Source organism: Globicephala melas, chromosome 17 (genome assembly GCF_963455315.2).
Source record: "Globicephala melas chromosome 17, mGloMel1.2, whole genome shotgun sequence".
Classification (NCBI taxonomy): Eukaryota; Metazoa; Chordata; class Mammalia; order Artiodactyla; family Delphinidae; genus Globicephala; species Globicephala melas.
In genome coordinates, this window is record NC_083330.1 from 40,921,407 (window position 1) to 40,938,253 (window position 16,847).

The 16,847-nt window shown below is 38.4% G+C and overlaps 1 protein-coding gene across 2 annotated transcripts in view; it reads left to right on the forward strand.

Annotated features, from left to right (window-relative positions):
• CPQ (carboxypeptidase Q) overlaps positions 1-16,847 on the forward strand; it is a 465,142-nt gene that overhangs the window by 298,415 nt on the left and 149,880 nt on the right. For both annotated transcript variants that reach the window (XM_060287678.2, XM_060287677.2), the window contains exon 5: positions 4,711-4,822. In XM_060287678.2, the coding sequence (XP_060143661.1) occupies positions 4,711-4,822 (112 nt within the window). The remainder of the gene's footprint in view (positions 1-4,710; positions 4,823-16,847) is intronic.

Sequence of the window (16,847 nt, forward strand, 5' to 3'; positions counted from 1 at the left end):
TCTGCCCTGCTCTTTATTTCCTGTGCACCCATGATGGAAGTTTGTGGAAAAGATCTAGAAAATAGGTACCTAGAGCCCTTATGTGGGAGGTTCCCAGGGATTCTAAACTCTCATCTTAACACACACTCAACCCTTTAAGAATTTGTTAACATTTCAGTTGTCTCCATTCTTGCTTTTATGACTGTGGCCTCTCCCTCCTGTCGCTGCTAAAGGCAGCCAGTTCATGTGTCCCACCGCTCCTTTGATGAGCACGTTATCCTCTGCAATTCAGTTCCTCTGGTTGAATTACAATCTCAGATCTCTGATGGGCCTAAAAAAGTTATGATTTTCTAGATTATCCAGATTTCTCTTATTGTTAGGGTAGGGGCAGAATTCTCCTGTGGCTGTGTACACCTTAGGAGGAAGCTGACTGATTTTTCCTCTCCCTGCCACTACCCTCTCTATTCCCTTCCTCTGCCTTGTTTTTCTTCATAATACTTAAAACTATCATTACATTATATTTATTTATTGCCTGTCTCCCTCACCAGAATATAAATTCCATTAAGGCAGAATATTTGCTTGTTTTGTCCATTCCTGTATCTCTGGCACATAAGAGAAACTCAGTAGAAGCTGTTGAATAAATGCATGCATAAATGCCCAAGACCATGACATTTTCTCCAGGATCTTGTATTAGCTTGTTTTCATAAGAATGTACTTCTTCTGATGCTGTTCTCTTTCCCTTGTTCTGCGATATTTTTCATATGTCCCGTTTCGATTGTGTTCTTATTTATCTTTTAATCAAGCAAATCTGTTTGCCTTCAGTATCTCCATATGCCCCAATAACAACGAAGCGGGGGCTTGTCCTCGGGCTGCTCTCTGTCTACCTTTGATTTAGTGTATCTTTGCTCTCAGACCCACAGCTGGCCTGCAGGTTTTTCTGTGCTGCTGCCAGTCTGATTCTTCATCCTCGCAGGCTGTCATCCAGTGCACCTCTGCCCTACTGCAGAAGTTCCCCCCACCCCCAAGACCTGAGCCTTTGGTGGTCAGGGCTAATGTGTGCCTCACAAATAGCAAACTGTATTTCAGAGCATCGGTGTTCCCTTTCTGCCTTCCTATTTGTTTTGTTGTGGCTGCTCCTGGCTCTTGCTGTTGTTTGAATAATTTTTACTCTTTACTACATTTGGAAGAGATGGTGGTGAGATGGAAGCTGGAGGGCAGGGGATTGGTCAGTGCTCTGCCTGCCTCAGGGAGCAGCGCATAAGGAGGGTAGATGAGGGGGCACCCCCCTTCTCTGTTGGTTCTAGGCCATGTTATTGCTCTAAGGGCTGCACATCTGGCAGCAGAACCGGTGCATTCCCTTATCTTTTATAACGTGATCCTTTTTCATAAATCTGGAGTTTACTGTGTCTCTGAGTTGTCTGTTTTTGTTTTGTTTGCTTAAATCAGATCCAAATATGTTACAAGTAATGTTCATCTCTGCCTGACCCTTTGTTATGTTTTTCTGGGTTATCCTTTGTGAGGCTGCATTAAAGCATGCTAGCCAGACACCCTGTTGAATGAGACCTCCTGCGCTACTACTTTCGAGGTTTAGGTTGAAGCTTTTATGATTAGGAAAATTCAAGTTCGTTAAATATGCTACTGAATTAGAAGTAGCTTCTTGTCATCACCTAGTCTTTAAATCAGTTTATATTAAAATTACTACTATCCCATGGTAACCCCCAATATATTCTGGTTTTGTAAAAAAAAAAAAAAAAAAGTAAAACTAACTCTCTTCCATATCACTGTGCCAAAGACCTCATCCTATGGGATATCATTTAGTTTCCTATCATCAAACCATTTCCATCTTTTCACTGTTAGTTTAAGTAATAATTCTGGATTAGAGAACAGAGATATTTCAGAAAACATAAAGAAATATAATTGTAAGACAACCTCAGTTATTCTGAAGGAAGTCTGAAGGTTAAAACAGTAGCTGCCTTGATTTAATTACTCATGTGTTATCTGAGAAAAAGTTGATTAAAACAGATTTTGACACTTTTTATCCATTGGAACTTTAACTTCATTGGGAAAATGGTCCTGAGGTTGGTGACAATGTTGACTAATTGGCTTGTTCATCCCACATGGGATTACACCACTTTTTGAATCAGAATTTCCTGCTATTGCAACACATTTTTTTCTTTTGTTTTTTTTTCCTTAGAAACAATCCATTTGGGTTCATTACATGGCCATTTGTTAGTCTGGGGCATTGTACTTGTTTATGACTACAATGAAGTAGTAAGCTGGGTCTGCCTGTATATACAGAGTCAGTGGGAGATCCTGCAGCTGCTCAGGGAACGAGGCAGTGCAAGGGGTCACCCTGATATTTTAAACCCAAAATCCTACTTTCCCGAAGTCCTGGGGCATTTTCCTGTTAATCATCAAGAAGATTTGTTCAACTTCGGTTTATTTATTTACTGTATGCTGTATGTAGGATCAATCTGTTGAGCTTGGTTTTTTTAAGCTTTTTTATTGAAGTGTAATATTCTCAGAGAACATGCACAAATCCTAAGCGTATAACAAGATGAACTTTTACCAACTGAGTGCACCTGTGTAACCAGTACCCAGAAAAAAGAACGTGACCAGCACCTGGTCAGGAAACAGGACATGACCAGCACCCAGCAGCTCGACTCGTGTCCTCGTCCTGTCACTACCCATCCTTACCATGGGTAACCACTCTCCTGTTTTGCTTGTTTTTCCATCTTACATAAATGGGATTATACACGATGTATTATTTCTTTCATTTTTCATTATGTTTATGAGATTCGTGTATTTATTGTGTATTGATTGTATCTGTTCATTCACACTGCCACACAGCGTTCCATTGATCAGTACAACACACTATTCATTCTGCTGTTGACAGGCATTTGAGTAGTTTTCTTTGCGGGGGAGATGGGAGTCATTATGAATACTCTCTGAACGTTCTAGTACATCCCTTCTGGTGAAAGCATTCATATGCATCCCTTCCTGTTGGAGTGTAGCTGGGAGTGGAATTGCTAGGTCCTAGGGTGTGTGTATGTTCAGATTTAGTAGATAAGCCAGTTTTCCAGAGTGGTTGTAAGTATTTATACTCACACTTGATGTATGAGAGTTCCAGTTGCTCCACCTCCTCACCAATACTTTCTGTCTTTTTCATTTTAGCTATTCCAGTGGATATGTACTGAATGTGGTTTATTTTATATTTCCTTGATGATAATGAACCTGGGCAACTTTTAATATGATTATTAGTAATTTGTATTGATATATCCTTTTTTTGTGAATTGTCTGTTCAAGTTTTTTGCCCATTTTTTTATCATTTGACTCTCTTTTTGTTACTGTTTCATAGAAGTTCTGTATATAATCTGGATATGGGACCTCTGTTGAAATATGTATGGTAAATATTTTCTCCTCTGTGGGTTGCCTTTTCATTCCTGTAATGGAGTCTTTTGATGAACAAATATTCCTAATACTTTTAAAGCCCAATTTATTATTTTTTCTTTTATGGTTTGCACTTTTTTTGTCCAGTTTAAGAAATCTTTGCCTACTCTAAGTTGACAAAGTTGTTCTATGCTTTCCTCTAATATCTTTATTTAAATTTGTAATTCATCTGACTTGACATTCATATACTACATGATCTAGAGATCAAGACACATACTTGCCACGTGGATATCCTATTAACCCAGCATCATTTTACTTGGTTTTTAACTTGTTTAAAATATGTCCATACATGGGGAGGGGAAAAGGTTAAGCTGAGACGAAGTGAGAGAGTGGCATTGACATATATACACTACCAAATGTCAAATAGATAGCTAGTGGGAAGCAGCTGCATAGCACAGGGAGACCAGCTCGGTGCTTTGTGACCACCTAGACGGGTAGGATAGGGAGGGTGGGAGGGAGACGCAAGAGGGAGGGGATATGGGGCTATATGTATACGTATAGCTGATTCACTTTGTTATACAGCAGCAACTAACAACAATGTAAAGCAATTATACTCCAATAAAGATGTTAAAAAAATAAAAATTAAAACAAAACAAAAAATAAATAAATAAAATAAAATATGTCCATAAAATTTAGTTTCACTGAAATATTTTTTATATTTTCCTGGAGAGAATTACTAATGATTCTTGAAAAAATTTAAACCTATGGTGATGTAAAATTTATAATATAATCAACAGATTTATTTAACACATAAATTGAGATATTTCTTAAAGGTTCTTCTGTTTAATTAGACTCTAGTTTGTAACTCCAGCATACTTATTTATTCAACACCAGAGTGATTCATAATGCACAAAGCACAATAATTAAAAATAAATAAATTATTCTCACTTTTTCATTAGAATTCATTTCAACACATGTTTATTATTTGTCTGCTAGAATTTGGGACAGTTGAGAATATGGTTGAAGTTTTGAGCTCCATTTTTATGTCATTTAGGTTTTAAGCCATATAATAAAGTTGTCAAACATCTGTCAGTAATAAACCATTTTTCTTTAGTATTCAAAATTATATTAATAAAGAGAAGTACAAGGTGAGAAGTTTTATTACTATTAAGATGACCTTACACCGCTATACCAAGTTTTCCACTGGTAATGACACACATCTTTTAAAAAGTAAAAATAGAAAATAGAAAAGTTTCATTTGTATATTTGGAATGCCTATGACTGCTTCTTCTTTGATGTCATTTCTACTCAGTTTTTTTTTTTCTCTTTTTATTATTCTAGGTTGTACTGGTCAGTGGACATCTGGACAGCTGGGATGTTGGGCAGGGTGCGATGGATGATGGTGGAGGAGCCTTTATATCATGGGAAGCGCTCTCGCTTATTAAAGATCTTGGTAAGTATTTAGTAAGTCGTTAACCAACGTGTGAGAGTGTCAGGGGTGACATGTTTAACTCAATACACAGAATGCTCAACAGATTGGTTATTATGCCAGGTTTAAAGATCCTCCTGAGGTCTGTATGTTTTTTGTCAGTTGATTCCCAGAAAAAAAACTAATTTGTCCCCTTAAAGAAAGAAATTCTTATTCAAGTGTCCACCAGACAGCCAAAGGATCAAATACGATCAGCCACGGGGGAAAATGAACAAGCAAATAAAACTGTAGCAAATGCAACCACATCAGCTAGAGATTGTGTAAGGAAACCATAACCAAGTGGAAAGAAAAATCAGCAGCTCCCCCACTTCCTTTTCCTTGTTTGTCTTTAAAGACATCATCAGGCTGTTAGGATAGCCTTACTGCAGTCGTCTTTCCATGATAGAAGTCAAGGAGCCAAAGTAGGCCTGAAGGAATGGTGCTTTTGGCCACAATAAGGAATCTAGGATGAAAAATTGGACCTTCCAGGTTAACCTAGACATGGGACAGGCATCAAAAGGAAAGACTAATTGTGAAAACAGTTTATTTTGATGACCCTATTTACAAACAAAAAACATACATTTCCTCTTTGTGTGCTGGTCAAAAGGTGGATTTTGAGCGAGGTTAGAAATAATGAAACAGTCTGAAATGAGACTTCCGTGTCTGAATCAAACCAGTGGTGGTTTTGAAAATACCTCATCAGCAGAACGTTTTATATTGTAACTGTGGAGTAACCTTGGTTTCAGATGTAGTGAAGATCAGAACATGCGTTTTGGTGAAGGTGTTCCATTGCTTACTTAAGTACACATGTGTTTAAATTCATGCATTTCCTCTGGCTTTTAATGAACCCTTCTAATGCTAAATCAGCCCATTAAATAATTGTTCATCTTAACTAGACTACTGACATTGTCTTGGTCGAGGCAAATATTTAGTGTATCATTTTGCTTTATGTCTTACTTGTGTTTTAAAAATGGAGAAATGAGAAGGTGATTGTGCATGTTTTTAACTTCTGAAGAGGCCGGTGTCTCTCAACCTTGGCATTATTGACACTTGGGGCCGGATAATTCTTTGTTGTGAGGTGGGTCCCGTACATTGTAGAATGTTTAGCTGCATCCCTGACCTCTACCTACTAGATGTCAGTAACACCTTTCTCCCCCAGCCCCTAAGCTGTGACAACCAAAAATGTCTCCAGACATTGCCAAATGTCTCCGGCAGGTTGTGGGCGGAAAGGGTGGCACGTAAAATTGACCCACTAAAAGAAGCTATTAAAAATTTTCTAGGAGACCTGAATACAGGGTCGTTTTTTAAAAAATGAAACAAACTAATTGGAAAACTTACATTGTATATACTTATACTTTTAGCATCATTACCATACTGAGCAGCTACTATGTGAAAGCATTTTGTAAAAGTTGGGCATACAGAGAGGTTTAAAGTATGTCCTCTGTTCTTAAGACCCTTAGAACATAGTTGAAGACATACATATGCACCTACACACATAGTTATCAATAAAGATATAATGTCAAGTCTGCTTTTAGAATTGGGTAAGGTTTGAGAGAGATAAATTGCCCAGCAAATAAAATCGAAAAACACTCATTCTTTCAGAGGAGATCTGGGAGACTCCATATGTGAATGCTCTCCTCCTCTAACCTTAAAAAAAAAATTCCCTTGGCTATCTGTTCTCTCTGTCCTTAACTTCATTCCAGAATGAAGTGGGTTCTAGAGACGAGGCAGGCAAATATCCAACAGTTTCCTCTTTACCGGGCACAGATATTTATTTTAGAAGTTAATTTTATTCCCAGGTGTTCCAACCAGCTTGACAGGAGGCAGAGTGGAGTGTAAAAAGAGACCTAGACCCACCTCAATTAGATTTTTAGGTCCCTCTGTGCCACAAACTACTTTTTTGGCCTCGGGCAGGTCATTTGAACTCTCTGGACTTCGTTTTCTTCACCTCTGTTCAACTGTTAGCTTCCAGAGTATTTTTATCTGCTCTAGATTGGCATAAAAATTGTGTCTCCTCTACGCTTTGAATCTTACTTCTTTAGTACTCAGCATGGGACCCTAAATCACTGTTAATTGAGTTGAATTCAATTGCATGAATAAATGTCAAACACCATGCAAAGGTGAATTGAGTATCTTTCTCCAGCTCTGAAAGTATACTGACTTCAGTTGCCTTTGATAGCTAGTAATCAGTCTCGTTCAATTCAGGACTTAACTCTCCTATAGATTTCTGAACACCTATGTAAACACATGAATTCAACTCTAAAATAAGACTAATATTTCTTTTGAGTAGGTTTTAAGAGGCAGCATGGCATACTGTTAAAAAAACACTCTGGAGCCAGAGTGCGTGGGTCTATCTCATAAGGTAGCTCTGAAAATTAAATAATCTATTCACATAATATACTTAAAACAGTGCCTAACCCAACCCAGATACACAATAAATTTTAACTTTTATTATTTAATAAGCATGATCTGACAGTACCATATTTTTTTAAACCCCACACCAGCTTTGCCTCCTAACTTAATACGTTAATTGTACTGATGTAACTCTAGGGCCAGCTGCTATTGTATCCCTAAATATCCTTTCCCTTTACTATTTAAGTCACTATCTCTTGTATGATGGAAATCCACTGACCCCTTCACCATTTTCCACTTTCATATTAAATTTTCAAGAGTCTGAATTTCTCCTGGCCACTTCCTGCTTAAGTTGAAGGCCTAGAATCCGTGCTATACCTCATATCCTATGATTGCACCCACGGAGTCTTACTCTTTAATTTTAAAATTAAAATTAGATTGTGGATTTCTGTTTGTAGATTGTGTATGTCTTTTAATATGAAGAACTATGTCTAACGTGTCACATATGCCTTCTAGATGAAAATTAACGATATACTTGAATAAGAAATAGCACTTTGGGCTAGAGGCCAAGAAATGGGTTCATAATTATATTACTTAATTACATTGACCCCAAACTGTTTAGTTGGTAAAATATGAAAGCTCTATGGGCAATCTCTTTTTCCAAGAAAAGTGAGATTCCTTCTGGCTGCTACTCCTTGGACAATATGTCATGCAGAATGCATGTCAAAGTCCCTCAGTGGGGCTTGTTAATTGGAAGTGTTGGTCCAGTGGAACTTTCTGATATTTAGAAATATTGTTCGAAGATTCATCCTTCATGTCTCTTCTCCTTTGTTCACTTCTTTCACTACTTTTATAGATTCACTCTTTTGCCCAAGCCATCAGCTAAAACCATATTCAGTTAATCTAACAGAAGAGATATTTGTGCTTTGCAAATATAACCAGTCATTCCTGAGTAACTGTCAACAGAAGGCTATTTGCTGTGAAATGCCATTGAATACTTTTTTGTGTTTGTGGTTTACTGGACTTGAAAGTGTTTATTTGAAATGTCATTTCCTGGAATGTTCTGGTGTCAGTGGACAAAGCCAATGGCCAAAGATCTTATGCTTCAAAATGTTCATTTGGCACTTGAATTATAAACCACCATCCATCCCCAAATTCTTCCAACTTTACCATTTTCCATGAAGTTAGAATTTTAAGTTTTCAGGCCTAAACAAACGGGAAAAGTAATTAACAGTACTACCTGGTTGTTGAAATGTTGGATATGTGTGAAACATCTTTTTAGAGAAATTTAAACGTGAGCATCTTGACTGTGATTTTTATACAGCTTTAAGTCTGTGTGTTAGAAAAATATTTTATTTATATATTTCTTCACTCATTCACTCAACAAATATTTACTGTGTACTGATTGCATGTCAGTTGCCAGATACCTTGTAACAAAGAGGAATGAGACTGGTCCTTGAAGTCTTAGAAGTAGGAGAGACATTTAATTCAAAACTTGCAATGAAATTGTTGTAAGCTCTTTAATTGAAATATGTGCACATTACTTCGGGCACCTGGTAAAGGGAGAGACCAGCATGGCTTGGCTGGGTCAGGGCGCCTTCACAAAAGTGATATTTGAGGTTTCTTTTATAAAGATAAATAGAATTTCCTGAAGCAAAAGGGGCACAATGAAGAATTCCCAGCAGATTATAGAGCTTCCAGTCCTGTGTATTATTAAAAATGAGGAGAAAACTGTTGACAGTAACAGTCATGGGATTGAGGGGGAAGAGAGGGTTCGCGGAATTGCAGGAGATACTCTTTTTACCTGATATATAATATTAGATTTTTGTGTAGTAAGCATGTGTTACTTTAGTAATTAAGAAAAAACTCTCAAAAGCCAAAAAAAAAAATTCTTGGTCTTGCCATCGCCATAAACACTCTGTTAACAGGAACTGCAGAGCCAGAGGTAGGAAGTAGGAAGAGTCATGCAGGAGTCACCAATGCCCAGAAGTACACCAGGCAACACAACCAAATGTGTGCTAAGGCTTTGGTGTAGTTAGAGCTTCATGTAGCCATTTCTAATGCACTGGGTTCCCTGTCAGAGGTGGGGATCCATCCAGGAAGAGGGTTTTCTTCTCCCAGGCCCTGGTCAAGCCTCCCTTGGAAATGTCTCAGGAAGTCCAATCCAGAATAACTGAGTGAGGGAAATGAAAAACTTCTAAGAAATAGAAACCTAACGGATAGAGCTAGAGATAGAGGCTGAAGCCAACTTGGGACTAGCCCAGATCTAGAAAGGAGGTTCCATTAGAAAGGACCTCCTCTTGTGGTCAATAAGTTTGGGAAACTCTCTCTTGGTAATTTCTTTTTTTCTTTTTTAACATCTTTATTGGAGTATAATTGCTTTACAGTGGTGTGTTAGTTTCTGCTTTATAGCAAAGTGAATCAGCTATACATATACATATGTCCCCATATCTCTTCCCTCTTGCATCTCCCTCCCTCCCACCCTCCCTATCCCACCCCTCTAGGTGGTCACAAACCACCTAGCTGATCTCCCTGTGCTATGCGGCTGCTTCCCACTAGCTATCTATTTTACGTTTGGTAGTGTATATATGTCCATGCCACTCTCTCACTTCGTCCCAGCTTCCCCTTCCCCCTCCCCATATCCTCAAGTCCATGCTCTAGTAGGTCTGTGTCTTTATTCCCTTCTTACCCCTAGGTACTTCATGACCTTTTTTTTTTTTTTCTTAGATTCCATATATCTGTGTTAGCATACGGTATTTGTTTTTCTCTTTCTGACTTAACTTCACTCTGTATGACAGACTCTAGGTCCATCCACCTCACTACAAATAACTCAATTTCGTTTCTTTTTATGGCTGAGTAATATTCCATTGTATATATGTGCCACATCTTCTTTATCCATTCATCTGTTGATGGACACTTAGGTTGCTTCCATGTCCTGGTAATTTCTTTATTCATCAAAAAACATTTGTTGGGAAAGTGATTCCATGACTCAAGTGTGCTTTGGGAAACATTGCTCTGGGGCACTACTGGTGTTGGCAGAATTGAGGAAGAATCCAAGAATGCTTGCTGAGGTATACTTCATGGAACTGAGTACAAATGGCCTTGGATTTATTTTCATTCTAGATTTTCTAGGCTGTCTTTGGGCTCTTGCGATTGCCAGAATATTGACAAGATAGAGCCATGTAATGGTTCCTTAACTGGCATGGTGGAGATTATTCTTATATTATAAGAATATTCCTGAAGAGCATCTGTACCCACCCAAGTGCAAACTTTACCCAACAAATAACTTCATTTCTGCACTATCTAAGCCTATTTTATTAAGATAAATGTAGTATTATTGGAAATGTTTAACATATACTAAAGGCTCTCTCTGCCAGGTTTTTCTGTGGCCCCCAATGCACTAGAATTTGGTAGGATTTATTTTTTCTAGAAGGACTTTTGATCTTAAAACATTCCACAAACTCTTCCCTGCTCCCTTTTTGGATGCACTTCCTCCACAATTATTTTGTGAACACAAGAAGGGAGTCTTACATCCCCGGGAAAGGTTTCCTATTAAAATCACCTCAATACATTTAGGAAATAATATGTCCGCTTCTGGAACTGTCCAAGAAATTAACTTGTTTCAAGTCTTAGAAAAAAATGTTTTCTCCAACATTAAATTTTATTTTTATTAATTTGAATTTTAATTTGTAGATGGTTGTTTGCCTTTTTTTTCCTGAACAAATTTTGGTCTTGACTCTTTATAATTATATTTAGTGATGCAAATACCTAGAACAATGGAAGAATTAGAAACTAAGAATTTGCTTGCTTTTTCTCTTTTTTTCTAACTCCTAAAAGTAGGTTTATAGTCAGGGGGCATTTTTAGCTCCTTCTCATGGTCTTTAGAGGATGATCTTCTCATTTTTTATTTAAATATGTTATTTCCTCTAGTGGTAAGTGTCTGGCTTTACCTTAAGACCTGTGGCAGATACATATTTTTTCAGCTGGGAATTGCTGAGACCTTTTCTTGAAGTTTGAACACATTGTAAGTCTCACTAAAACACTTTGCATCTTTATATCTCATTCAGCTAACATAGACATTTCCAGTGGTGTGTGTAAAAAGACAAACTGTGTGTAGATTGTTCTTCCAAATATGTCATGAGATAAAGTAAGGCTTGTTACAAATGAATCACTTAGAATGTGTTCTACCTTTTAGTTTGGACGTGGTAGGGGAGATTCTGTAGTCCTTTCAAAGCCTTAAACTACATGAATATTGCTGTTATTATTTTATCATGTAGTTAAAATATACCATTTCTGTGTCAAAGGAGACAAGACCCAGGCCCAGTGGCATTCAGCCTTGCGATTCATTCCTTCCTGTCTGACAGAATCTGGAGAGGGGGCGGATGAATGTTGCCAGAGGAAGGGTCTCAGGGGCCCCTCTGTCCATAGCGTGCTCAGCTTCCTCCCCGACATCTGCTTTGATTTGGCCCATATGCCTTAGAAAGTTAAGAAATGTGGTGTTGGTAAAGGAAAAGGAAGCCTTAAAAGTTGCTACTACTGGGCTTCCCTGGTGGCGCAGTGGTTGAGAGTCCGCCTGCCGATGCAGGCGACACGGGTTCGTGCCCCGGTCCGGGAAGATCCCACGTGCTGCGGAGCGGCTGGGCCCGTGAGCCGTGGCCGCTGAGCCTGCGCGTCCGGAGCCTGTGCTCCGCAACAGGAGAGGCCACCGCAGGGAGAGGCCCGCGTACAGCAAAAAAAAAAAAGGTTGCTACTAATTATCCTGGAGAAGAATGGCTATGTAAAGACTTAATAATGGTATCCATAGTGCCCCAGTGGGTTTCTTTCCACTCAAGAATGGGATCCATATAAGTCCAGAGCAGGGCTGCCTCGAAAATGTAGGCTACCTCATGAGAACTGTATCATCACAGTACTGTGCAACTTGGCTCACAAGGAGATCTCCTATTTCAACAATAAATATTGAACGCCTGCTTCATGTCCGGCTAATAAAATGGGTAAGACGCAGATCATTCCATCAAAGAGCTCACAGTCAGGCATCAATAGCTTCACATGGGTGGGAAGCAGGAGAAGAAAGCACACGATTAGAGCTCATGAAGGTACATAATTTGAGGAGTGGAGGATGTTTTCGTAAATCTAGAGCCATAGGTGAGTGAGGAGTGGTGAGAATTTAGCAGATGAGGGTCAGTTTGTAAAGGGCATTGGACACGAAGCTGAACTTCAGAGCTGGTGCTATAGGCAGTAGGAGCCGTTGAAGATTTTAAGCATGAGATTGACTTCTTCTAAAGATACTGGCTGGGCTATCCATTTAACTTGTAAGGAAGTGGGATGAATAGAATGGAGACACAGGAAAGTGGAGTGGGGAGATTCCAGCTATACAGAGCCTGAAGAACCACAGTTTTGGAGTTACTAAGCAAATTTTATTTGCCATGTGGCTGACAAGCCAGCTAAATATACCAAAGAGGAAGTGACGGGGTTTCCAAGGATGCTGTGTTCTTCGCCTACACACTTCGCTGCATCATGCTAATGCTGCCTTTTGCAAGAGCTGTGGTCTGCTCAGCTTAGAATAAATTCTGTTCCAGTAAATGTGCCGAGAAACAAAGGTCTGCAAACAAAAAAACAGGAAAATATATTGTGAACATCTGACTGGAACTTTATGGTTAACTGGATTTTTTCAATGGTCCTGGGAGATAAGGATTTAGTTTAGTTCATTTTTAGGCACCACCAGCCCTGTGAACATCCCCAAAAGCAAGCTCTAGAAATGGAGAGTTTCTACTGGATGTGTGACGGAAATGATAAGCTAAATAAAGTATTAAGTGAAGTTGACTATTGTCACATTACTTATTTGTAATCCTGCTAATGCCATCCTCATATTGGAGAAATCATCAGTGATGAACTCAGCCCATGTTCTTGCTTGTCACCAGCATCTCCAGATTGTACCATGTGACTCAGATCTCACGGACTTTTTAACCGATGAACTCCTACTTCCTTAACCCCTAAATAACTCAAAACCTGTAGGCAAACGAGAGGTAGCATGGATAGTAGAATAGCATACACTCCATGTTAGAGTATCTTGGGTTCAAATCCTTCTATGCTACTTAGTATTATGTTGTACAAACTATTTAACCTTTTAAATCTCAGTTTCCTCTTCCTTACAATGGCAACAATTTATCTTGAATTGTTATAGGATGATTTGAAATAATTTAGGCAGTGTCTGGTCCCCACTAGATCATCAGTAATAATAACTCTTTTATTAGGTGTTAATTGCCAAAACAACAAGGGTGAATATTCCAGCAGGGGGTATAATCTCAGGATCGACCTTGTCTCTCAAGGCTTGATGTCTGTATCTCTTTGCACAGTTGGGCTTGGTCAAGGCCATCCCTAAAGCAGAGAAGCCTTCATAATAAAAGAACGGTAGCTGGTTCTGATGAGCCAGACTCAAGAACCATCACCCCCGTATAGCCACCATTCAAGAGTATATAGGGACTTCCCTGGTGGCGCATTGGTTAAGAATCCGCCTGCCAATGCAGGGGACACGGGTCCCATCCCTGGTCCGGGAAGATCCCACATGCCATGGAGCAACAAAGCCTGTGAGCCACAACTACTGAGCTCACGTGCCACAACTACTGAAGCCCACGCGCCTAGAGCCCGTGCTCCACAACAAGAGAAGCCACCGCAATGAGAAGCCCGTGCACCGCAATGAAGAGTAGCCCCCGCCCGCCGCAACTAAAGAAGGCCGCGTGCAGCAACAAAGACCCAACGCAGCCAAAAATAAGTAAATAAATAAATAAATTTATATATTAAAAAAAGAGTATATATAAGGCTGATTCTCTCCTCATTGCTGTAGAGAAGGGCAGTTAATAGATGCTTCAAAAATGTGACGTGGAATTAAAGTAACACTCACAAGATATGGGGATGGAGAGATCTTCATCTTTTTCGTCCCCTTTTCTCTCTCTGCCAGTGTCCTTAACCTAGTAATGCTGTATTTACAAAGACTTATAATATCCCTAAAGAAAAAAATAGTGAAAACAGGAAATAGCTGTTGAGGGCAACATAATTTACTACAAAGTAAATTGTTTGAAATATAGAAAAAAATCAAGGCAGAGAAAACAAAGAATCAAATCTAGTACTTACTCTTAACATTTTACCCTGGTAACTGAGCTCTCAAGAAGTCTTTTCTGTTTTTTAATATAGTCAAAACCCCACAATTTCCAGGCATTCCCAGAGGATCCCCATGCATAGAAAACTGAGCACAATGACCACTGATGCTTGCATTATTGTTCTTTCTCTGTAATAATGGCATTTTTTAAAAGAAATACATTTAAAATATAATTGAAAGTATTCCGAGTTATTGCCTTGGTTAATGTGTATAGGAAAATATAAGTCAGGAAGTGTTTCAAAGGCTGTATTTCTGTTCACGTCACCATAGACCATGTATCCACTTAGCCATCCCATAGTCACTTGTTTCAAGCAGCACATTAGAACAAGGGAAGATGTTATGAAGTGCTTTCTACTGGAATTACTTTTTTGTGAAAGATATAAGTGTGAGTTCATCTTTTATAGTTGAATAATTTTAGATGAAATCATTTGAATGTCATTTTTAGCCACAAATGAGGAATTAGAGGAATTTTCAAATTATTACCTTTCTGGAACTTTACGTTGTTACAAAAAACAGTGATTAAACTTATAAAGTAGGGATTTTTTTTTTTTTTTTTTTTTTTTTTTTTTTGCGGTACGCGGGCCTCTCACTGTTGTGGCCTCTCCCGTTGCGGAGCACAGGCTCCGGACGCGCAGGCTCAGCGGCCATGGCTCACGGGCCCAGCCGCCCCGCGGCATGTAGGATCCTCCCAGATCAGGGCACGAACCCGTGTCCCCTGCATCGGTAGGCGGGCTCTCAACCACTGCACCACCAGGGAAGCCCTAAAGTAGGGATTTTTGATAATAATGCAAAACATATATCAAAAGAACACCTTATGTTTTCACTTAATATAATAAGACATTAATTAAACAATATATCAGCAAACATTAACTGAACATCTGGGAGAAAAGAGAAGAGAGCCAATATATATGGAATATCTCCTATGCACCAGTTACTTCACATGACCTTTTTTAATCCTCAAAAGAGCCCTCTGAGGTATATCTTGTTATGTCTGGCAGGTCACTGGACCTATCTGAGCCTTAGTTCCTTACCAGTAAAATAGATGACAATATGTTTGCAGGACTGTTACATGAATCAAATACAATGTAAGCAAATGCATATCTATCAGACAAAGATGCAAAGATGAAAAATCCATGACACAGATGTTGAAGAAAACTGTAGTGGCAATGCTGCCACTGATGGTTACCATCTCACTGACCTAGAATTCAAATGGAGCACTTTGGTGGAGAAGTGATTTGGGAGGTAGGGATACAAGGTAACCTTAAAGTGGTTAGAGTAAGAAAAAACTTCAGTAAAGTCCTACAACGTTTTATAACAGCATCATTTTACTAATTACAAATGTGTAATATTTCTTTCTTTTTTTTTTTTTAAGAATCAACAGTAGCAGTAAATAGTCTTGCTTTAGGACTTAAATGAAGGAGGACCAAAAAAAAAAAAAAAATGATTTCTCACCCAGGTCTTCTTAGAATGGTGTGAAGATGAAAAGAGATGCTTCCTGACTTTAGGATGAAATAATAACAGCATTTAGCATTCTAGAGCACGCTGTTCCAAGCTCCGAGCTACATGCTGGATATGCGGTTCTCAGAGTCTGGAAGGTAGAAATTACTATTATTCCTTTTACAGATGAGGGGCCTAAGGCTGATGCTACTTACAAGTTACAAAAGTAGAAAATCTTTTATTTCTTCTTCTTAATGTTTCTCTTCAATTTTTTTCTTTGCCCCCCCTTTTTTAAAAATAATTCAAATATTTGGAAGCAGACATAGAATAATAAACACTAACAATCCTCCACCCAAATCTCATAAATGTTAACAATGTCAAATATTTGTTAACAGTCCTTAGTTTAAAAGAAGTTAAAAATTACCAATACAGCTGACACCTGTTTTGTACCTCTCCACAATCTATCCCCTTCTCCCCTTGCAGTTGTAACCGTGTTCTGATTGTTGTAACATTGTTCTGTAAGGGTATTTATCCAAAAGCAGTATTATATCATTTTTGTGATTTTGAATTTACATAGATGGTATTATTCTCTTCCATGTGTGGGCTTATTGTGTTTTATTTATTTCTTCTGTCTTCTTCAGGTGAATTTCTTATTTTCTAACATTTACATTTAAGGCCATACATCTCTTACTAAGCAATGGCTTAGCTACTTTCCACAAGTTTTGAAATAGTGTCTTAATGGCCATCCAATCTAAACATGTTAGGATTTTCATTATGATTCTTCTTTGACTCTTTAATTATTATAGCTTTCTTTAAGTTTCCAAAAATATTAGTTACTGAGTTCCAGTTTTGCTGCGTAGTAGTTGTTAAACATGGTTTATGTAATACTGATTCTTTGGTATTTGTTGAGACAAAATTTTGGTTTATTACTTGGTCAGTTTTTTTAAAATGTGTTCTTATGACTTGCAAAGAATATGTAGCCTCGTTTTCTGGGAATAGCATTCTACATATTCTTTCATTAGAGAAAATGTCTTAATTGTGCTGTTTAAAACTACTATATCATTACTA